Source organism: Onychomys torridus, chromosome 4 (genome assembly GCF_903995425.1).
Source record: "Onychomys torridus chromosome 4, mOncTor1.1, whole genome shotgun sequence".
NCBI lineage: Eukaryota > Metazoa > Chordata > Mammalia > Rodentia > Cricetidae > Onychomys > Onychomys torridus.
Window position 1 is genome coordinate 4,004,017 of NC_050446.1, and position 23,010 is coordinate 4,027,026.

At 51.4% G+C, this 23,010-nt stretch overlaps 1 protein-coding gene across 8 annotated transcripts; it reads left to right on the top strand.

Moving 5' to 3' along the window:
* The first annotated feature begins 312 nt into the window (after window positions 1–312).
* Window positions 313–21,315, top strand: Phf19 (PHD finger protein 19). 8 transcript variants are annotated; one of them, XM_036185950.1, is made up of 15 exons: window positions 321–694; window positions 2,845–3,036; window positions 3,442–3,523; window positions 8,586–8,681; window positions 9,086–9,186; window positions 9,664–9,812; window positions 11,725–11,820; window positions 12,488–12,556; window positions 12,678–12,798; window positions 14,689–14,756; window positions 15,225–15,386; window positions 15,914–16,001; window positions 16,722–16,807; window positions 17,793–17,888; window positions 18,971–21,315. In XM_036185950.1, exons 2-15 carry the CDS (start codon window positions 2,851–2,853, stop codon window positions 19,311–19,313), a joined length of 1,743 nt encoding a protein of 580 aa, XP_036041843.1. In that variant the 5' UTR covers window positions 321–694; window positions 2,845–2,850; the 3' UTR covers window positions 19,314–21,315. The 8 variants fall into 8 exon arrangements, with proteins under 8 accessions (XP_036041851.1, XP_036041846.1, XP_036041848.1 ...); XM_036185951.1 differs by having other exon boundaries at window positions 2,848–3,036; XM_036185953.1 differs by lacking the exon at window positions 18,971–21,315 and having other exon boundaries at window positions 314–694; window positions 15,225–15,334; window positions 17,793–17,854.
* Window positions 21,316–23,010: the final 1,695 nt, after the last annotated feature.

The following is a 23,010-nucleotide window of genomic DNA, read 5'->3' on the forward strand; positions in this document are numbered from 1 at the left end:
CATTGTATCTCTGCAGTGTGTGGGTGGCATGCTAGCGTCTTGTGGTTACTGTGTCGGGACTCTATGATTGCTGACTTGTGTGCCTTACACGTGGGTTCCGCGGGAACACATGCTGAGGGAACAGTGTCGTTTTGAGTGTTGTGACTTGTATATGTTTCCTGTGTCTGGTTCTCTTAGGCTTGCCCTGGTGGAGTGGGATGTCGGTGCTCTAAGATCAAAGTGCTGGGCGACCCACCCGGGTCATCCAGGGTCTGGGTGTAGCTGGGTGCGTGTGGTGTGCGCACGCCTGCCCGGCCGTGGGTCTGTGCAGCTGCGTTTCCGCGTGTGCCCGCTCGGCTCGCTGCGCGGGGGCGGCCCCGGGAGGCGCTGCGGGGCCCCGCCGGCCACGGGCTCCAATGGCGAAGCCGGTGCGGCCCCTACTAATTACATAAGCGGGGACGTCAATAATTCGCGGGAAAACGCGAAAAAGATGGCGCCCCGCGCCCGGGGGGCCCCTTCCTGAGCGCACCGGCCCCTCCCTCCCCGCGTCCCCTCCTCCCCGCGGCGCCCCCGCCCCGCCCCGCCCCCGCCGAGACCCCTACCCCGGCCCCACGGGCGGACACTCGGCCGGGCAGCCGCGGGCCGAGCGCACCGCTGCCGCTGATGTGCTTGGTGGCCAGACTCCAAGTGGGACCGGCGGACGCGCTGCCTCGCGGTAAGTCCCGCGCTGCGGGCGCCCCGGGAGACTCCGAGTTTCACGCTTCAATCCCTGCACACGACCCCACTTCTCGAAACCTCTCGGCACTAGGTTGAGTCTTAGGATCCCGGGGCAGGAGGTGGAGTCCTGCGGAGCTGCGCGCGCTTGTGGGATGGGGAGCGAGATGGAGCCCGAGCGGTACCCTCAGGGCAGCGGGAATCCCAGCCACATCCCCAGCCCAGGCAGGGTGTGGGTGACAGGTCTCCGTTTGTGGCCGCGCGTCTTTTCTTTCCCATTAGAAGCTGTGGAGGGGAGGGTAAGAGGGCATTTGGGATTTTGCTCACGTCCAAAGTCAGGCTGCGACGGGTTGGGAGCGGGGAAAGTTGGCAATTAGAGCAACTGAGGAAAGGAGTGCCTGAAGCCGAGGGGACACTGCTGCAAGCTGTCCTCCCCCCGAACACCCTTTTAAAAAGCCAACGGCCGCCCTGGAGAGGCCTCGGCGCATGAATCATCCGCGCTTCCTGCCCCCGCCCGGCCCCGCGCGCCCAGTGCCGCGGATTTGAACTGGACGCCGACGGGAACCCGCAAACAAGCATTTCTGTGGCGACGGGTTTGAATCAGCCAATCACAGCCCGCGGGGGCCCGCTCCAGGAGGATGGAGTCGGAGTGGGGGGGCCGCTACCCGGGGGCCCAGCCCGGCCTCGGGGGCGCAGCGACCCGGCCTACCCCCAAAAGCTCAGCGGGGGAGGAAATGTCAGTTTGTGAACCTGCCGAGGCCGGTCCTGGTCCAGGCTGGAGCAAGCTCCCTAAGAGCCAAGTGCCAGAGAAGAGGCCAAGAGTGCTGACAACAGCCCCTACCTGGTGCTTGTGCCTCTGCCCTGGAGTAAAAGACAGGAAGGAGAAGGCAAGGAGGTAGACAGCCTACTTGGTTCCATTGCCCCAGGGCCCTCACATACCCACGTGTATTTAGTTTCACATACGGACTGGCACATTGCCATAGACTGTGTCCTTGCAGTCTCTGAAGAGGCACTCACATGCAAACACACCCAGAGCTGTCTTCCTGCCAGCAGGCCGGACACCAGGTGCCCGGCACCTAGGCAGAGGGAGGAAACCAGAGCAGGACCGCCCTACCGTTCTCACACACTGCAACGTCAGGAAGCTGTGTTTGATCCTAGGAGTGTTTGTATGGAGGGGTGTGGTGCCAGGTGAGCCCACACAGGAGAGAAGGCAATAACGCTGAACACTGGTGGAGGTTTGGGGAGCCACGCATTCTCTGGGAGATTCAGGTGGGGGAGCAGGGAAGCTGGGGTGACCTGGGGACTCCTCGTTCCAGGTGCCAGGCAGTAGGAAGCAACAGGCTCAGGAAACAGTCATGGAAAAGGTGAATGAATTAATTGATGGGAAAGATGAAGGCAGAACTGGAAGCAGGGCATGCTGGGGGAGAATGCAGGATGCTCGGCAGGGGAGCTCAGGCCCCTGTACCAGGAGCCTCTGTGGCAGCCCACTGGCTGGAGAAGTCTTCTGATGGCCATGGTGACACCATTATGGGAAAACAGAAGCCAAAGGCGGCATTTTGATGGGATGGGAAGAGCTAGATATGTTAGGCTAGTATGGGAATGGCTTAGCTACCGAGAGCCAGTGTACATGTGGACAAAAGCCTGAACTGGTTTCCATGAACTCATCAAATAGTTGAGAACAGAAAGGGGGTTACAAATGGCACATGGCTAAGTCACATCCGTTCCCAAGCCACCCCGAGGTTTTTCACAGGTGGGTGGGCTTTCCTCTGAACACATTCAGGGGAGACTTGAAGTGTTTGCTTCCTCAGAGCTGAGCCCAGAGTGTTTGCACACAGAACAAGGCCTCCCAGGACAGGTAGTGGGGTTCAGATCCATGGGTGGAGCCTTTGCTCCAGGTATGGTGAGGAGATGCACTCTCTGAGGAGAGGAACATGGTGTGGTATAGAGCCAGCTTGACATTATGAGTCATGGCCTGCCTCTGGGTCACCAGCCACTTTCCTTGCCTCTCCTCAGTTTACCTATCCTTAGAATTGGGATAATAATATCACCCTCCCAGAGCTGTGCTGTCCATAAATATATTTAAGAACCTTACAGGATTTCAGGGGCAGGGAACAAGATAAAATCTTGTTCTTTCTCTCCTGGTGTCCTCAGAAGCTGATGGAGACTCAAGCTTTGGAACCAGGGACTCGGGAAGCTTATAGTGCCACCAGCCACCTCCCTAACAAGGGGAGCCTGTCAAAGACCAAAAAGAACTTCAAAGAGTTGATGTCCAAGCTGACAGAGGGACAGTATGTGCTCTGCCGGTGGACAGATGGGCTGTACTACCTTGGCAAGATCAAGAGGGTGAGTGAGTCTTCTCTGGTCCTTGGGCCCAGGCTCAGGCTCTTTCTGCTATCCCTTATTGTCCCTCGTGCCTAGAATTTGAAACTGGAAGGAACCAGAGCCTGGCTTTGCAGGCTCCATCCTCAGGGACAGCATGGTCCATCATGTTCTCTAGAGGATTTAAGGAAATCACCAGAATGGACAGGACCCGGGTGACGCTCTAGCCTGTTCTTCTGCACTTAAAAACATGAAAACATTCCCATGGAGTTGTCATGCTGTCTCTTCCTGATGGCCCTACTCCAAGGTGGGGAATACAGTGTCCCCCTCACCTGGCCTGCCTGTCTTCTGAAGCACAAGGCACAGGAAATGAGGAAGGTGAGACCCAGCCTTCCCTGCTGCTGCTTCATCTGCCTCCCCTCCTCTCAGGTCAGCAGTCCTAAGCAAAGCTGCCTTGTGATGTTCGAAGACAATTCCAAATTCTGGGTCCTGTGGAAGGACATACAGCATGGTGAGTGTGCCTCTCCCGGGTCCACTCTTCTGCCTTCTGTTTTTTCTTCTCTGTCACATTTATTCCTGGTAGTCCATGAAGCCCAGGCCTTGGGTACTCATCATGGGCCCACCAGAGATGACGATCAGATTTCTGCTTGTGTGACATCAGCCCCCTTCCCAAATGCTCATACTTCAGGAAGGAGGCAGGGCAGATGGAGGAGAGGCTCAGGCATGTGTTAGAACTAAGAAGGCCAGCACTGGGTCCCAGGCCTGCACTTTGTGTCCTTCCTGAAAGTTGTCTGCTGCTCTCAGTCTCTAAGGATCAGGAGGAGGAAGAGGCCAGAGGAGGAGAGGTCAGCTATAGACATGAACTGTGTTCCTTATCTGCATGTGAATAAATTGTTGCAGAATCTCTACCCCTGAGGCAAGGAGGTGAGGGTGAGGCACATCCAGGAAAGCATGAAATGGTCATGCCTGGATGAGCTGGGTCTGCTCTCTGGATGGAAGGGAGCTGGGCTGGACATCCCCCAACTTCAGATAGCTGACACTTTTGTAGATATAGCCAATCAGGATCATTCAGGCTACACAGGACAGATTTGAGTAATCACTAGTCATAATGCCATGTATTTTTATCATGGAAAGACCAACTCTGACAACTGGCATGAGAGAAGAAACCTATTAATATCATTTATCCTTAACAGAACAGAAGTGGCAGGTTTTAGGGTCAGACAGTCTCTGGACCATGTTCCAGATTTATCTATTACAGGCTACACAGCCTTGAGCAGTGATGGCACTTTTCTGAGGCCCCATTTCTTCAACTGAAAGGAAGAGTCAGTGAAGTCCAGGCTTCACAGGACAGTTGGGAAGATTAGATGAGATGGTACATGGAGTATGCTCAGCCCATAGACATGGACAGTTTCTATGAATCTGCTACTATGAAGGGTGATTCCAAGAAGGTGGCCAAATGGGCCACAGGACTAAGCCAGTTTGTAGGTCTTTTAAAAAAAATTTTTTCTCCAAAAATCTGTGGCCAGGGGAGACTGGTTCTTTCCTCTAGTCCCTTGCACCCTAAATCTGTTTTCTGTGAATCCAAAGCTATGGGCCTCCCCTGCTGGTTATACTTCTAGGAAAAGCATAAAAATCCAGCAGCAGAAGAAAGATATTTCAACTTCATCAGGCTTGGGAAGCATCCCACTGTGTACCAGGCATAGGAACAGGACACAACAGGTGTGTAGTCAGGAAGTTTGTCTCATATCCAGCCAACAGGCCAATGACCTCTTAGCATTGCCTAAGATGAGTGCTCAAGGCTGGGCCTGATACAGTTATGATGTATCACTTTATTAAGCAACAGAAGGCTGAGACTCAATGTGGGCACTACCGTCCTTGAATGTAGAACAAGGCAAGGTCCTTGCCTGGCCATTTAGTCAACAAATACATTTTGAACAACTACTACCTGTCATATATCATATAGGAGCTTGAGGGCACAGAGGTATAATAATACCATTTCTACCTTTACAAAACTTTCATCCTGAGGAGAATCACCAGTTCAAGGCCAGCCTGAGCCACATAGCAAGACTTTGTCTCAACCGTTAAAAACAAAACAAAAATTTCTTGCAGCCTTCTGGAGTAACAAAACAGCAGTAACACATCAAAATGTATTGAAGTGTCTGGGGAGATGGCTTAGCACTTAAGAGTATGTACGGCTCTTGCAGCGGACTTGAGTTTGATTCCAAGCACCCACATCTGGTGGCTCACGACCACCTGTAAGTCCATCTCAGGGAATCTGATGTCCTCTGACCTCCTGTGCAGACCCACAGACACATGTGTACCCATAACTAGAAATTAATTTAAAAATCATTTAACTTCTATTGGTGAAATTATTAAGGCCACTCCACGTAGTTAAAAGGGAAGTTTATTTTGTGGGCTAACTTACAAATGAAGGGGTAGGTTGCAGGGTCTGGCAAAGGTATCGCGTAGTCCGGCGGTGTTCTCTGGAGAACTCTGCTCGGTCTACCTCCAGCGTCCAGGGTCTGAGACCTCTTCCCGATCCTTGGTCTTCCCCCTCCGCCCTGCCTTGTGGGCGTGACCATTACCAAAGCCTCAGTGGGGGTTGGAACTTCCAGGCCAATGCTGGGATGGCTATCCACTACAAACTTCTTGTCTCTTGCTCCTCTCTTGGCCTCCTCTTTCCTCTCTTGCTTCTCTGATCTTTCTTGTTTCTTGCCTCTGTCTGTCTGTCCATCTGTCTGCCTGCCTCTCTCATGTCCCCACTCCCATGCAGCCTTCCACTCTTTCACTCCCCCCTCCCCCAATAAACCTCTTGCACTAAAAAAAAATGAAATAAATCATGTTCAAATATATTTAAGGAGAATGTGGGAAGGTGGCTCAGTCAGGGAAGTACTCAGCTTGCTAGCACAAGCACCCAGATTTGATCCCCAGAACCCACGTAAGAAAGTGGGCATGGGGGCTGTAGTGATGGCTCAGAGGACCCACATTGACGGCTCACAGACATCTGTAAGTGCAGTTCTGTGTGATCCAACACCTTCTTCTGACCTTCACAGGCACCAGGTCCACATGCGCATCCATGCAGGCAAAACCTATACTCATAAAAACCAATATATCTTTCAAAGAATGCTGGCATGGTGGTTCACACATGTAATCCCAACTCTGGGGAGGTAAAGACAGGCAGATACCTGGAGCTCACTGGCCAGTCAGCCTAGTCAGCAAACCCTAGATCTCAGTGAGACACCTCATCTCAAAAAGACAAAACAAGACAGCAGTGGTGGTGGTAGTGCACGCTTTAATGTTAGCACTCAAGAGGCAGAGGGAGGCAGATCTCTGTGAGTTCAAGGCCAGCCTTGTCTACAAAGCTAATTCCAGGACATCCAGGGCTACATAGCAAAATCCTGCCTTAAAAAAGACAAGATGGAGCCTGGCAGTGGTGGCGCATGCCTTTAGTCCCAGCACTCGGGAGGCAGAGGCAGATGGATCTCTGTGAGTTTGAGGCCAGCCTGGTCTACAGAGTGAGTTCCAGGAAAGGTGCAAAGCTACACAGAGAAATTCTGCCTCTAAAAAAAAAAAAAAGACAAGATGGTGGCCCTGAGCACTGTGTACCTGGCCCACATGAACCTGCACACTTGTATATATACTGAAAAGTTGTATTTGTGGGCAGGGGGGGATGGAAGTAGCTCTAGTTTTGCCTAGAACGTGCGAAGTCTTAGGTTTTCTACCTAGCACCATTGCACCCTCAAAAGGAAAAAAAATCCATTTAGCAGAACCACGCAAATACTTCAGATATAAAAATATATTTATTTTTTAACAAGAGAAGACAAACATGAAAAAAATACTGAGAAGGAACCAGTAATGGAAATCCATTCTATAACTATTAGGGGTCAGGGTTTACTTAACTGGTAGAGTGTGCCCAGCAAAAACAGGCCCTGGGCCAGAAACCCCAGCTCCAAAATAAACTAAAATAAACAAACTAACTCGCTCACTATATCCGGACTTCAGGTCTTGATTCAAAACACAAAATTGTAATGACGTTTTAATTTGTTAGACATTTGGAAATAAAAGTAACTTTAGGTAAAATAAAGGCTATGCAGTCAGTATAAAGAGAGCTCTGATCTGAAATAGTTACAGAAAAAAGGATGGGTGTCTGGGCCTTGATTTGAAATAACAGGTAGAGATGTGGGTGAGAATATAGTTTAAACAGGATTTTCTGTGAGTTCACAATTGATGGGAGCATTACATTATTATCCCATTATAAGTGTTTTAAATGTCATTTAACATAAAAAAATGTTTAACAAGTTAGAGTAGGTGGGAGAGGGAACCAGATGTGATCAAAGAGCAAAGGATGACTGTGAGATTGCTGTGGGTTTGAATCCCACTCTCCTGCTTGATAGCTAAGCAAAGACCTTAACTTCTTGAGCCTCAGTTTCCCCATCTTTGGAGCATGTGTTAACAGACACCTCTGAAAGGCTGTGAAGATTCAGAGAGGCAACTTTGGGGGCCTGTTGGGAGGCCCAGTGTACAGCCAAAGCTCAGTTCCTGCACTGTGGTTTTTATTATTATTGCTTTAATAACTAAGTAAAGACCTTGTCAGTTTTGCACATGTGCAGTGTGCCCTCCTGTAGCTATCCTCAACCTTCCCTGCTCTCCCTCCTACACCATCACCTCCTCCTTCCTCTCTACCTGCCCCTTTCCAGATGCAAATTGGTTGTGCGACCCATTTGCTTTAATCAGGGTCATCTCTGTGACTATTATATTGGGACTACCCACTGGAACCCAGGGGGTCCTCAGTGGGTACAATAACTGAAGGCAATAACTCCCTGTCCCCCCAAATGTATCAATAGGAAATGGTTCGGATTGAGGGGTAGGGCTCCTGTGCCCCCCTCCATAAGTATCTGGTGTTGATGGGCCCATTCATGTGCAGACCCAATATAATCATCTGCAGCTGTTAGAATCATGATTGCACCAGATGGTGGTGGTGCACACCTTTGATCCCAGCACTTGGGAGGCAAGTAGATCTCTGAGTTCAAGGCCAACCTGGTCTACATAGTGAGTTCCAGGATAGCTAGGGCTACACAAAGAAACCCTGTCTCAGGAAAAAAAGAAAAAGAAAGAAAGAAAAGAAAGAGAAGAGTTCACGATTGCATGGCCATGCCATGCTTTAATAGCAATTCACAGCCCTTATTTCTGCCTGCCAGCTCTTACCTTTTGGTTTTTTTCTAGCTCCTCTTCCAAAATGTTCCATGAGCTGTGGAGGGTATGGTATAGATGTCTCCCTTAGAGCTGAGCCCTCAATGGTCACTTATTCTCAGCATTTTGTACAGTTGTTTCTCTGCAGTTCACGGGAAACAGACACCTCTCTGGTTAAGGCTGAGCAGTAGTTGTCAACGAGTGTAATGTATATTTAGAAGGCAGTTCAATGCTGTGTCAATTTGGCTAAACAACAGAATTACGTTTCCTAGTAGGCCTATGAGCCCCCTGCCAGTTCTGAGTACAGATCCCCTCCCAGTCTTGACTGTGACTTCTTCTTGGTCATGTGAGCTGGACCCGAGTTGACAGAACTTCTTTTTCAGCTGGTGTTCCAGGAGAGGAGCCCAAGTGTGACATCTGCCTGGGGAAGACATCAGGGCCCATGAATGAGATCCTCATCTGTGGGAAGTGTGGCCTGGGTGAGTGGGTGAACAGGGAAGGCTGTGGGTTCCTTCCCCACTCTCTTGCCGAGGCCCTACCAGTTTCTCCTTCTGTCACTGAGAGAGCCTCCTGCCTTGGGGAAAAAGAGCAATGGGGTATCCAGTCTGGGGCCCTCCTAGGCAGAAGAAATGAGTGGAGAAGAGAGGCAGGCGCTGAAGCCCGTCCTTGGTTTCTCTTGAAGTGGCCAATACTGTCTTTTAGTCCCTCGCTGGGTACCAGCTTGCCTCCTGGGTGGGTACCACCAGCCAGTATCCTGGAAGCTGGCAGGCAGTGCTCCCTAGAGCTTGCAATAGCTCTGCTAGCTAGCTCCGTTGCCCTTGGCCAGCTAGCCTTGAGCCACTGCTTCCTTGTGAGCAACTCACCATCCCCTCCTCTGCTCTAGGTTACCACCAACAATGCCACATCCCCATTGCCGGCAGTGCCACCCGGCCCCTCCTCACTCCTTGGTTCTGCCGACGCTGCATCTTCGCACTGGCTGTGAGGGTGAGTGCCCTTCTTCCCCCAGTCCCTGCCTTCCTGTCTCCCAACTGAGCAGACAAGAGCCTCCCTAGACTGAGGCCCAGAGCCCCATCACTGATCCTGTACTCAAGGCAGAAGGACACTACGTGGGCTTTGGAAACACAGGATGCTCTGCCACCTACTAGCTCTCTGTCCTAGACCAGATTTAAACCTCTCTAAACCCATTTCCCCAAACATAAAATGGGCACCCAATAAAGGGTGATTTGCTATTAAAAGACAACTCCATGTACACAATGTGGTTAATTATAGTCTGTGTTGTACTTACCACGACTATTAATATCTTTGAGGGAGACAGAGGATGGGTTTAGGATTGGTGAGAAAAAACGCCTTGCTTTTCTGAAGCTCATACAATGCCTGGGTCTCCCCTACCTTGGCAGCATTTCTCCTGGTAGCTGTGTGCTCACACGTGTGGTTGGTGACCTGGGCCCTATTTCCCCCTAGAAAGGCGGCGCGCTGAAGAAAGGCGCCATCGCCAGGACGCTGCAGGCAGTGAAGATGGTGCTGTCCTACCAGCCGGAGGAGCTCGAGTGGGACTCGCCCCATCGCACTAACCAGCAGCAATGCTACTGCTACTGCGGCGGGCCTGGAGAGTAAGGCCGCAGGGCGGAGCACGTGCGGGAGACCCGGGCTGCGGGTGGGCTGACCTCGTGGCGGGGCCTGAGTGGCAGCCCGACCTCAGGGGGCGGAGCCGGAGTGACAGCTCGGGGGTGGGGCCTGAGCGTCTGGAGGGGCGGAGCCGGAGTGACAGCCTCGGGGCGGGGCCTTGGCGTCGGGCTGTGGAGACCAGACCTAGAGTGTCGTGCAGCTAGGGGGCGGGGTCTGAGTGTCGGCCGTGGAGGTGGATCTTGGAGGGGCGGACCCAGAGAGTCAGCTCAGTGGCCAGGTCTTAGGGAGACCGGCCTGGAGTGACAGTCGCGGGGGCGGGGCCTAGGTGTCAGGCCGTGGAGGCGGGGTCTGGAGGGACGGATCCACGTCCTTTTAGGGAGAGCAGATTCTAACGTTGGTTGTGTCACCCTGTAGGGGTGGGGCTTCGGGAGGGAGACCCAGAGTGGTCGGTAGGGACTAGGCTTCGAGGGGCGCGTCCGACGGGTCAGATGGCAGCGATAAGCCAGGACGAGGGGAGCCAGGAGAGTCACCTAGGGGCCTTAAGGGGTGGGCCCTGACAGTAACCTGAGTGAGAACCTGTCCAGACGGTGGTGGAGAGTAGAAGGCAAAGCGCTTTTCTTGGAGCCACCTGAGAAAGGAACAAGGACCTTAAACGAAAAAAATGGCTTTTTTTTAAAGGTAGCTAAGAGTCTAGGCCTGACAGAGTTGTCCATAACTGCAGGGCATTTACCAACCCCACAGTTCCCCCAGAGTTTTCTTGAGTGGGAGCAACAGGAAGTAATATATAGAAAGATTTAGATTGTGAAGATGAACAGCTAGAAAGTAAAGGACAGCCTCGAGAGGGCCTGTATAAATGTATAAAAGCCCCAGGGTATTTATAGAGACACCAAGGGGTGGAGCAAAAGACCTCCCCCCAGCACAGCCAAGTGCAGACCATCTCAGACACCTGCACTCAGGCCGGTGATCCTAATCATCCTCTCTGTGTGGACCTGCTGGGTGAAGCCACAAGGAACCTGAAAACGGGCTCCCACACATAACCTGTCACAGCACTGTGCCAGCTGTGCCTCCTCTGATTCTCAATTTACTAGATTTTCCTTGTGCGATTGTGAGCAGAGGTAACCACGTCAAAGCTCACACGAGCTGGGAATTGCTAATATGCTGCTGGTGGTAGTGGTAGTGTTACAAGGGAGTGGAGGTCAGTTAGGGAAACAGGCAGGTACCCTGACTTCCTGGAGACCTCTGGCAGGGCAGGGGTCTTTGCTAGAGTCGTGGAGGACAATCTTGCCTGCTGTCTGGTCTTGCTTGCCCCCTTGAGCCTCCATGGACAATTGAACCTGCTCCTTTGGGCCATCTACAATAGAGGCAGGGTCTCTACCCTCTGTAGAAGCTCACTGTCTCCTTCCCCTGCCCTGAGTCTGAGAGCCAGCTCTGATTGTCTGGAGGTTACCTTAAAGCCCAGCTGGGATCTGACTCCTCCATTTGAACGGCTTCATCTCTCAAATGGGTTTAGTTACCTTAATTACCCATGAGCTTCCCAGTGTGCTGGGAGGCCTAATGATTGACAGCAGGTAAACAGCACACAGAAACCTCTATGGCATTAGTAAGTCTGGGCTTCTCAATGTTCAATGGGGCAGTTGTTTTAAAAAATAAATGCACTTCCAAAAGGCTCCTCTGGAAACTGAGTCAGATCTGAAGCTGACCAAGGAATCTGTGCGTTAACTCTGTATGTTGAGGCTGCGGCCAGTGGTGCCTTTTCCCTCTACTTACCTGCAAGAGCCAACAAGGTAACAGAGCGCTGGCTTCCAGCTGTCGGTGGCTTCGGCCAGCATTCCTCTTTGTAGCGGCAGGTGAGTATGTGTTGGGGAAGTGGCTGACCTGGCCCTTCTGTGTCTGCAGGTGGTACCTGCGGATGCTGCAGTGTTACCGGTGTAAGCAGTGGTTCCATGAGGCTTGCACACAGTGCCTCAGTGAGCCTATGGTGTTTGGAGACCGGTAGGTGCTGACTGGGTGTGGGGAGCAGGGGGTGACAACAGCAGCCTTTTCTGATTAGCTGCCAGATTCCATGCAAAGGAGGTCTGTCATAGCCTATGCTTGTCCAAGACAGCTCAAGATAAAAGGGACCCTGGCTATGCCGGGCCAGGAGATGATAGAGGAACATGCTACATGCCTAGTTGCCACTGATTTGTGGGGGACCTTCAGCTGCCTTCACTAAGCTCTCGTCTGTACAGCTGTCTCAGGAAGGAGAGATGGTAGTCTCTACCTTAGCCTTACCAGAAGTCGCCACAGAAGCCCTGAGGGAGATAGATGGCTTCTATTAGAAGGGCTAAGCTGATAGAAGGCATTATATATGCCAAATCAGGTCAGATATTAGGCTTTTTAAAATCTTGGCTGGTGGCTAACAGTGAGTGAGTGTGTGTGTGTGTGTGTGTGTGTGTGTGTGTGTGTGTGTGTGAAGAGACAGTGGTGACCACTACAGCCCAATGAGGGCAGTGATATTTAGTGATATTTATTTATACATTCCTTGGTCCCTATCCCCTCCACTGCTCAGAGCTGTTGTTGAGTGGCTGTTGACCATGGGAAATCAGGGAGGAGTGAGAGGAATGGCCTAGGCTGAGGGTTAGGTGCTCTCCCGTCACAGCCCCTTCTGGCCTACCCACAGGTTCTACCTGTTCTTCTGCTCCGTGTGTAACCAAGGCCCAGAGTATATCGAGAGGCTGCCCCTGCGCTGGTGAGAGGGTGGGACCTGTGCCTACCACTCCTCCCTTGCCCTCTGCCCCCTGCCCTCTGCCCTGCCCCCTGTCCTCTGCCCTCTGCTCTGCCCCTCACCTGGCCCTTGCCTTCTCACCCAGGGTGGACATAGTTCACCTGGCCCTCTATAACCTGGGAGTACAGAGCAAGAAGAAGTACTTTGACTTTGAGGAGATTCTGTCCTTTGTCAATCACCACTGGGAGCTCCTGCAGCTTGGCAAGGTGTGTAAGGCCCAGAGATCCCTGTACAGGACCATGCAGTGCAGAACTAGCATATAGATATTTGAGCTTCCATCCTTGAGCTGCAGTCCATCAGTCTGAGCCTGTGAGCCTGTGCTGGGGAAGAGGCTTTGACCTCCAGTTTGGGCAGTGGTCTGTTGGGGCCTCACTAACTCAGCTTCAGGGAGCCGAGACATTGTGCCAAGTGTGGCCAGAGTGGGACTCTCTGCTAAGGTATTTGGCCTGCACCAGATTTCCTGGTGAGGCTGGAAAATGCAGTATGTTTGTCTTCTGCTGATCTTGTTGTGCAGTGTTTTCAAGGGCCTCAGTGCCCATAACTAACAGACTTTGACACTGTCAGAGCTGGAGAGCAACCTTTGGGGTTCCGTGGGGCTATGTAGACATGCCCTATCGACACCCTCAGAGTCCTCTTTACTACTGCAGAATGAGATGTCTCCCACTGACTACCCAAAACTCCTTTGATGAAGCAGGGCTGTAAAAACAAACAAGGGTCATTGAGATGGCTCAGTAGGTAAGGGTGCCCTCTGCCAAGTCTGCGGACCTGAATCCAATCTCCAGGACCCACGTAATGGAAGGAGAGAACTGACCTGTGCCTCGAGTTGTCTTCTGACCTCCACACATATACCATGGCACGCACATGCTACACACCTACACACACACACACACACACACACACACACACACACACACAGTATAATTTTTTAAAAACCCAAATAGATAATTCTTATGTATGGTATGCAGATAGTGTTTGGTAAGCTATAGGACACACAGAAAGCCTTGAAGGATAAAGTCAGTATTTTTTAGATTTTATTTAATGTGAATGAGTGTTTGCTCATGTGCATGTCTATGCACCACATGTGTGCCATAAGAAGGCGTTGGGTCCCCGGCAACTGGAGTTTCTCCCATGTTAGTGGTGGAAATCCAACCCTAGGTCCTCTGCAAGAACAGTTGCTCCTAACCACTGAGCCACCTCTCTAGCCCCTAGAGTATTCTTTTAATAACTTTTCTGGCTTATAAAAAGTCATGCATGGGACTAGAAAAATGAGTCAGCAGTTAAGAGCATGTGCGCTGCCTTTGCAAGGACCCAGATTCCATTCCCACCCATGCATGGCAGCTCACAACTGTCTATAACTCCAGGTCCAGGGGTCCAACGCCGTCTTCTGGCCTTCATGGCCACTACATACACGGTACACATAAAATAAAAATAAATAGGTGTTTTTAAAAAAATACATGTTTCTAATAGAAAAGTTTAAATCATCAAAACAGAAGTATACTTTTAGAAGATCCATATTTTCACTACTCAGAAATAACTAGAAATAAAGCGTGGGTATATCCTGCCCCTCCACTTTTTTATGGTTTACATAAAACAGTATATATATACTATTTTAGATCATCTCTTTTCAGATAGTGTTATGCTGTTCCAGATTATTGGTGTTTTCATAACCTTTTAAATGGCTGCACTGATGGCCTCCCTGGTTGGGCACGTCTTTATGTGTGAAATTTCCTTCATGTCCCATACTCTATCTGTATCATAGATCCCATAGGGTGGTATTCCTGGTCAAGAGTGTGGATGTTTTTAAAGCAGCGCTAGGGATGAACCAAGGGCCTTGTGCGTGAATAGGCAAGCAGTCTCCACTGGGCCACAGCCCTGTAAAGCTCCTGAAGCATGGGGCCAGAGTTTTCCTCTATATTACAAGTGGGGAAAACGAGCTCAGAGAGGTAAAGATTGTAAGTCAGAGGTTCTCACCCGGAGGACGCTGGAGCCTGAGATGACAGCGGTGGGCGGGGCTGGGGGCGGGGCCAGGCTAGTACCTCCTCAGATGCCCCCTGCGGAGAGGAGAGCTGACTGTCCTGCTGACCTGCTTCCCTCAGCTCAGCAGGACCCCTGTGACAGAACGAGGACCGCTTCTCCTCAATGCTCTCAACAGTTACAAAAGCCGGTGAGTGCTGACCCTGGTAGGTGGGGTCTCAGTCTAAAGGCTCCTCCCATCATGTGTCCTCTGCTCCAGCTGTGCTCCCTACCTGGCTCCTCTTCCCCTTCTTACTCTCCCTCCTACCCATTGGTTGGTTGGTTGGTTGGTTGGTTTTTGTGACAGGGTCCCACTCTGGCCCAGGCTCAAACTCTTGATCCCCTTGCCTCAGCCCCTAAGTGCTGAATTTACGAGCGCTGCACCACCACATCCCGTGTACCCAGCACTTTGTTCCTGTCCTTCCCTCTACCTCTTGTTTCCCAACTTCATTCATTTTTTCATCATCGGGAATACATGCAGGAGGAGGAGGCACTGGCCACATTCCCAGCCGGGACTGGATGCATTCTGGGAGTAGAGAGTCTAATGGCCTTGGTGGTTACCAACTCCACTCTCTGGAGGGTCAGCTGATAGCCTGGGCCTCTTTCCTGCCCACCCCAGGTTCCTGTGTGGCAAGGAGATTAAGAAGAAGAAGTGCATCTTCCGCCTGCGCGTCCGCGTCCCACCCACCCCTCCAGGAAAGCTGCTCCCCGACAGGGGACTGTTGCCAAGTGAGAGAGGGTCCTCTGAGCTGCTTCGTAAGAGAGGAAAGAGCAAGCCTGGGTCAGTGCTAGTGGAGGGCTGTGGCTACAGCCAGCTGGGGTTCTCCTGCAGATGGGAGAAGGCTATGCAATGGGCCCTGGCAGTGTGGCGGCACCGCTGTGAGCGTGGGGTCCCTAGACTCAGCAGGGTCTAGCTATAGGCACCCTGGGAGAGCTAGTGAGAAGCTCGTAGGCCCCTCACTTCCTAGCTCCAGGGAAGCCTCATCCTGGGACCCAGCCCTGCTGCATTAGGACGGCAGAGAAGAGACACAGAAGTGTGTGGTATGCCCATGTTCTCCTGACTGGGCACAGCCTCCTCTCTTGGGACTGGGGCAAGAGGAAGCTTTCCTTTTGCCACTTTCTAAAGCCTCTCCACAGAGTCACTGCCCCCCCCCCAGGATGCCCTCCTCCCAGGCTCCCTCTGCCCTGCCCACACCCTTCTGACCCCATACTGGCCACTGCCCAGGCACTCCTGCGTCCTTTCCCTCTGCGCCTCTGCCAGCCCTCCCGCTCTGACCAGGCTGTCCTCCCCCTTTTCTGTCTCCACAGCTTGTTACCTCATGAGTCCCAGCAGCAGAAAAGGCGAGTTTATAGAAGAAAGAGAGCAAAGTTTTTGCTGGAAGATGCTATTCCCAGTGTTAGTCTTTGGTTTTCTTATTCTCCAGTTCCACGTTCAGGGACAGCATACATTAGGGGGTCCTGTGCAGAAAATAATGTCCTGTCCCCAGACCCGAGGGATGCACCAGTATTGTACTTCCAACTAACAGAGAAACAAGGAAGGGCCGGGCACCCTAAGACCACTGTTCTCTGCCCCAATTCTCCTGAGACCACAGGGGTGGGGCAGGGGTAGGTAATATCCTGGACCCAGTCTGGGAAAACAGGATGTGGCAGGGCAGCAGCTTTGTAGACAATGCTCTTCAAGGCAGCGGCTGAGCCTGGCCTGGGACCTTCTCAGCACATTGCCTTGTTTTGATCATCCTCACTGAAACTCTCCTGTGGGCACAGTGTTAACACCGCCCTCAGCACTCCGGCACTTGGCCAACAGCACTGAGTCCCAACCGTGCTTCCCGGGACTTCTGGGGAAGGCCGCTCTGAATTTTGCAGTGCAGGCAACTGAGACCCAGAGAGGCAGATGAAAGTCATCCAGGTGGTCAGAGAAGTCAGGACTACAAACCAGGGTGACCTGGCTCTCTGGTCACAGATTAGAGTCAAGAGGAAGTGGCAGGTTCTACCCAAGGGGCCGGCAGCCCTGGCTGAACAGCAGGCACCCCACATACCCCTCAGCTGGGGAAAAGGCTGCTTGGGGAGCGCTTGATCTGTCATCCCATGACTGACCTTGTCTCCTGTATTTCTACAGAGTGACTTCACCTCTGCCTGGAGTACCAACCACCACCTGGCCAGTATATTTGACCTCACCCTGGACGAAATTCAGAGTTTAAAAAGGTACCTGCTACTCTAGAGCCGAAGAGAGCAGGGCTGTACTCCTCAGCATGAAGGAGGCACACTTCCTGAGGGTGTAGACACTCTTCACAGGCCTTCTGAAACTCCAGTTCAAAGGTCCAATATTCAGGCTGCCCGGAAATCTGTTGTACACAACTTTCAGCACAGTGCCCTCTGCCTTCCAAAGCAGTGGTCCAGGCTGCCTTGCCTGCCATCCTTCCTTTCTACCCGTCTCCTGCCTCCCAGCTTAGACTGGAGATGCGCTGGCTGCCCTCTTACTGCTTCACCTGTGATTATACTGAGGCCTCTGCCTGCAAATCCTGTGCCCTGCCCTTCCAAAAATTCAGGATGTTGCTTCCTCCAGGAAGCCCTCACTGGCCCTCCCGGGCTGTGTTGGAAGCCCACTTAGAGCACCCATATTGGATAATTCAAGGGCAAGAATCTCATCTTTTACCACTCAACTTCCAAAATCACTGAAGACCATGTTTGTTGCACTGTTCTTTGGTTGTGGAGCAGGAAGCAGGGATTTAGAGACAGATGAGCACTCTGGTCTATGTTTACCAGTTCTGACTATGCAGTGTTAGCTAAATTCCTTAACCCCAACCTCAGTTTCCTCAAGTACTTTGGATCTGTGAAACTTTGCACAAGTGCCAGATGGCTCATAGACCATGTCACCAGTGTGTCCATCACCAGGGGAGGAGGCTAGACCATGTCACCAGTGTGTCCATCACCAGTGGCAGTTGGTCAGGGAGGTTTTTTGTTGTTTTTTGTTTGTTTGTTTGTTTGTGACTACCACCTTTGAAGACTGAATGGGTGGGAATAAGCCAGGCAGGTCTGGGGGAACCTGGCAGCAAGAAGAAGGTAGCCCCGCTGGACAGAGGCCTCCTGTCAGACACAGAAGGTGGGGAGGCTCCAAGGGACCCTGGGGCCAGGTAGGTAGGCGTTGCTGAGCCAGGCCACCAACAGGCTTGTCTTCTCTCCCTTCCAGTGCCGGCTCAGGCCAGATCCTCTTCTCAGACGTGGACTGTACCGATGCTGCCAGCACCTCCGGCTCGGCCTCCACCAGCCTCTCCTATGACTCCAGGTGAGCTTCCTAAAGGCCTACTGTGGAGCTTTGCCAGGGACAGCAGTCCCCAGCCCATCCACTTCCCACTGCTAGATAAAGACTTATTCTGAGAGGTCGGGAAGGGGTGCTGGTCTTCTGTGATTGAGTCTGCTCTGGACCCTCTTTTCCAAGTCACCAGGGTGGAAGGTAGCTTGGGACATTCTTTGCCTGCAATGGCTATGTGATCCCTCTAGTCAAGCAATCCAATTCTGGGGCTGTTTGAACAGAGTCCTTTTCATTCTGGGCATCTTGGCCTCTGTGTGTCATGACTGTATGTCTGGGCCTCAGATCACAGGGCTCCTGTTCTCAGCTCCTGGATGTCTGATTTGTATTTCAAGGTCTCTAAGAGGAAAATTTATTTATTTTAAGCATAGTAGAAGGGCAGACTATAAGGGGAAGCAGAAGACCCTGGGGTCTGGCTAAGGGTATAGCCTGTTTTACTGCTGGGCTCCTCCATCTTTCAGGGTGTGCGGGGACTTTGTGGAAACCCTTCCCTACTTTCACATGTCTCTGGCTTGGTGTCTTTCTCTGCTGATGCCTCTGTAACTTTAGTTTAGGTTCTAAGGGTCAAACCTGAGCTTCGTGCACACTAGAGAAACACTCTGTCACTGAGCTATACACCCTGAGTTTCCCTGTTTCTTTGGTTTCTCAGTAGTGCAGACGCTAGTTTCTCACATGGCAGATACGTCTCAGCATCCATTCATGTGCAGCTTGTTTCGTGTCTGTTTTGCTAACACCCTTCCTGTGTGGTACAAGGTCCTTCAGCTCCTGTCCCAGACAGCCTAAACAAGGGACTATGGAACTTCAAAACATACAAGAGTGGCCCACCCTTCCAGACAAAGAACACGTTTCAAAGTTGAACATAACCAGGTTTGAATCCTGGCCTTTATCCTCCCCAGCTGATTTCTTCTCTGGAGCCTCAGTTTCCCTATTACAGGACCACTGTAAAGTTCCAGCAAGATAATCCCCACCCAGGGTCCAGCACAGTACCTAAGAGTAGACTCTCAGGTTGAGGAACCCAATGATTGTTTCAACTCATCCCTCTTCCCCTCCTGATACAGATGGACAGTAGGCAGCCGCAAGAGGAAGTTGGCAGTCAAGACATACATGCCCCTGCGGGCAAAGCGTCGGGCAGCTGAGCTGGATAGACACTGCCCCTCAGACAGTAGTGCAGAGGGAGCTCTGGGCCCCGAGCAGCCGGATGAAGGCATCGACAGCCACACATTGGAAAGCATCAGTGAGGATGACTCCTCCTTGTCCCACCTCAAGTCATCTATCACCAACTACTTCGGCGCAGCTGGGAGGTTGGCCTGTGGGGAGAAGTATCAAGTGTTGGCTAGGAGGGTCACACCGGAGGGCAAGGTTCAGTACCTGTTGGAATGGGAAGGGACTACCCCTTACTGATTACCCCTCAGGGGCTGCCTAGATCCCTAGAAACCAAAGGAGGGACAGAAGAAGCCATTGGCTCCCTGTTTTCTCCAGGCTGGGGTGGTGGAGGGCAGCGGGACAGAGCCATAAGGGCCTGGCTGTAGCCCTTGCCTACTGCCCGCCAGCCAAGGCCTGTGTGCTACTGACCCAATTGTCTGTGTCTCTAAGAGCCCGCTGACTCTTTCTCATTGTCTGTACACTCCATACCCCTCAAACTGTTTATTGGTTCTTCTGGTTCCAAGGTACCCTGGCTGTGACCCTTCATAATCCTGAGGCCTGAATCTATTTTTCACTGTCCCCAATTCACCATCTTTTACCTCACCCCTTTTGGGTGTCTTGTGTGGTCAGACATCTTCCATGTGCACGTGTGCATCTGCCCCTCACTGGATAGCCTTCACTGGGTTCTCACTGGGACCACACTGAGAGAAGGGAAGTCCTGAGGTCTTCCACTTTCTCACCAATACCCCTACTGCCAGGAAGGTAGGGAGGGTATCTGAGAAAGTGTAGAGTGCCTGGGACCCAGAGCCTGGGGAGTGATGAGCTGGCTCTCGGCTGAAGGGACCAGCATCAGGGTCCTTATTGGGGCTCAGAGGGGAGACTACAAGAGTCAGCTCTTAGGGTCCAGTGATACTCCTTCACTGTTAGCATGGAGTGGAGCCTGGCCTTGCTGCATAGAGGTGTTCTTAGATCTCAGAGGAAATGATGGGAGCCAAGCCAGGCTGGATTAAATCCCAGACTCATCACACAGTCCAACACCACACCACTGTGTGCATAGACACCCACAGTCACACATCCCCATTCCCTCCAGACACCGTGGCTCCAGATACTCCTGTCCTTAGCCTCTTCCAGGGATACATGCTGCAATTAAATGTGAAAACCAAACTCCTGCCCCTTCTGACCTGTAAACCAGCCTTGACCCCACAGAGAAGCACAAAAGACTCCCCTCTCCTACATAACACCTGCCTCGCCCTGGAACTGACAATCACTTTGGGAACAGGCTGGGATTTTTCAAGGGCCTGAATCATTTGTTCCCTTCCAAAGGAAGCCTTTGTCATTGGAGGTATAAGCAGAATTCTTAGAAGGGACAAACATCCCCATCTGGAGGGAAGCCAAAATTAGGAGGTGGGCAAGGAGCCCTTATTTTGCCTGCAGAAATATTAGAAACTGACTCACTTGGTTGGAAAGTGGAAAAAGTGCCTTTGGGCTGGGAGGCAGGGGCACCAGATTGGGACCAGCCTCACTAACCGCTACTGTGGCCTCCAGCTGGGCAGGGTTCTGCAGGCTGCCAGCTGGAAGGTGGAAATGAACAGTATGGGGACATCAGACCTATATCAGAGGGGCTGATATTTCCATGACCAGGTCTGACCCTGCCACACCTGCCTCTGAGCATCCAGGGGGTCCCAGAAGTAAGGTTAGGTGGCCCTTGCCTTAAGTCTTGCAACTGTAGTGCCTTGCAAAGGGACATCACCTCCCACTGTGGACACAGCCACCCCTCTCACTCTGCTTCCCTGTCTTGTCTCAGGCAAGGATGAGCAGATGGGCACTGGCCCCAGTTCTCAGTCTCACAGCTGCTGCCACTGAGGTCCCCAAGTGAAGCCAGTTCCCAAGCCAGCAGGAGTGTGGGAACTGGGCTCAGATTTGTGGCTTCCTGTTGGCTTCAGTGAGCATGCCAACCTCCAACATCTGCTTTCCAAGCTGCTGGAAAAGCCAGAGAGCGAGATTGGCCATTGTACATCTGCCCCTTCCCTGCTGGGCCTGAGGAGCAGGAAGGGGGAATGGGGTGCTTGTCCCATTGGGAAAGCTAGCACAAGGCCGACCAGGTCACCTGACTCCTCACAGCAGCATCTCACTCCCACAAGATAATGGCTGCATTACTGCCAACTGACAGTATAACCCTGTGCACCTTTGAAAAGATTTTGGTTTTGAATTGCTGCTTTTAATAATATTTGTTATATTAAAGTTATAATTGTGTCTAGTTTATAGTGTAAGCATGTCTTTGGAAAAGCCTGCATGTTCTGTTCTTGGCTTCCTGGAGGCCAGACTGGGGATGGTGAGCCTCTGGCCACCCAGCCACCCCTGAATTCTCTGCACATACACTCTCAGCAGGGTTCCCACCCTTATTGCCCTTCAAGAATGCAGAATTGGAGTAACAGCAAACATTTACCCTCAGGATTTAGGAATAAACCAGGCACAGTGGTGCGTACCTTTGATCCCAGCGCTTGGGAGGTAGAGACAAGGTCTACAAAGTGAGTTCCAGGACAGCCAGGGCTGTTACACTGAGATACCCTGTCTTGAAAAATGAGAGAGAGAGAGAGAGAGAGAGAGAGAGAGAGAGAGAGAGAGAGAGAGAGAGAAGGAAAAAGAAAGGATTTAGGAATAAATTAGAATTCTCAGAAATTCCCAAATCATGTTAGTCTTAAAATATTTTGTTCCTCATATTTACCTGAAAATTGTTGAGTAAAGGGGCATATTAAGCCTTTTTGTTAGTACTCCTAATAAAGAACTATAGCCTGGAGGGCACCAGGGCACATCATTTGGATAGCATTCTAATGTCACAGCATTTGGGTGTATGAACTGAACAGCACAGAAGATAACCGTGTGTCTAAATTCCACCCTCAGTGGTCCTCTTGCTTCCAAAGATTATTCCTTGGAACAACATTCTCAGAGTTTGTATAAAGCACACACTGTGTATATAAAATTATATGTAGGGAAAACCCACTGATAGCAGCAGACTGGCTGCCATGGCAACAGCCAGAGCAAGGCCCAGAGATTGGATGTTGGTGGCCTCTCCTCATTGTCCTGCTGGGCTCCTTCTTCAGGTCAGCATTGCCACAGTACCTGCTTTTGTTCTCTACTTGATGAAAGTGGTTTGGTTTGGTTCTTGTTTGTTGTTGTTTTGTTTTTGAGATAGGGTCTGCCTAGTAGCTAGCCTTGAACTCAAGGTTGTTCTGCCTCAAACTCACAAGGGCTGGGATTATTGGTTCTGCCATCACATCCAGATGAAGGGATTCTTACAACACAGAGGTGTCTGTGTCCTCGTAAGATTTAGCTGTTAGAAGATAGATAGGTTTTTCCTCTTTTTTTTTTTTTAGACTCTGGTAAACCTGAGAGCTGCTGGAAGGGACTTCCCACATGGAGACACTAGTCTGGGGCCAGCCTGCCTTCAACAGCCTCGTTTGGGGACGGCAATGTAGGATGGTGGTGGGTCCTTAAATTTCTTTGTGTGGGTCACACCCTCCAGAACTATATCAAGGAAGAAACAAGGCAATGGATGGACAAGTGTCAGGCTGACAGACAGATGTCTTAAAGACAAGTAACTTCTTTGCCAATGGCTACAGTAGATTCTCTGGATCTGTGGCCTTCTTGGGGACTGACTCACCTCTGAACAAAAAGCATTAGGGGGTTAGGTTTAGAATCAGACTCCGGTCCACGTCCTCACTTTCCTCTTAAGTGGCTTATGCCCTCTGACCTCAGATTTCATCAGCAAACTGATAACGAATAAGTCTAACTTACAAGGACAAGATGGGAAGCTTCCTAAACAGTTCAGTAAGTACCCTCACTCCCATTTCCTATACTCAGTAGCAGATAGGTCACCAGGAAAGTTTCTGTGATGGCATGCAGAGCACTGAAAATGAACTAATGAAGGCCACATGTGTAAAAAACTCTTAAAGTT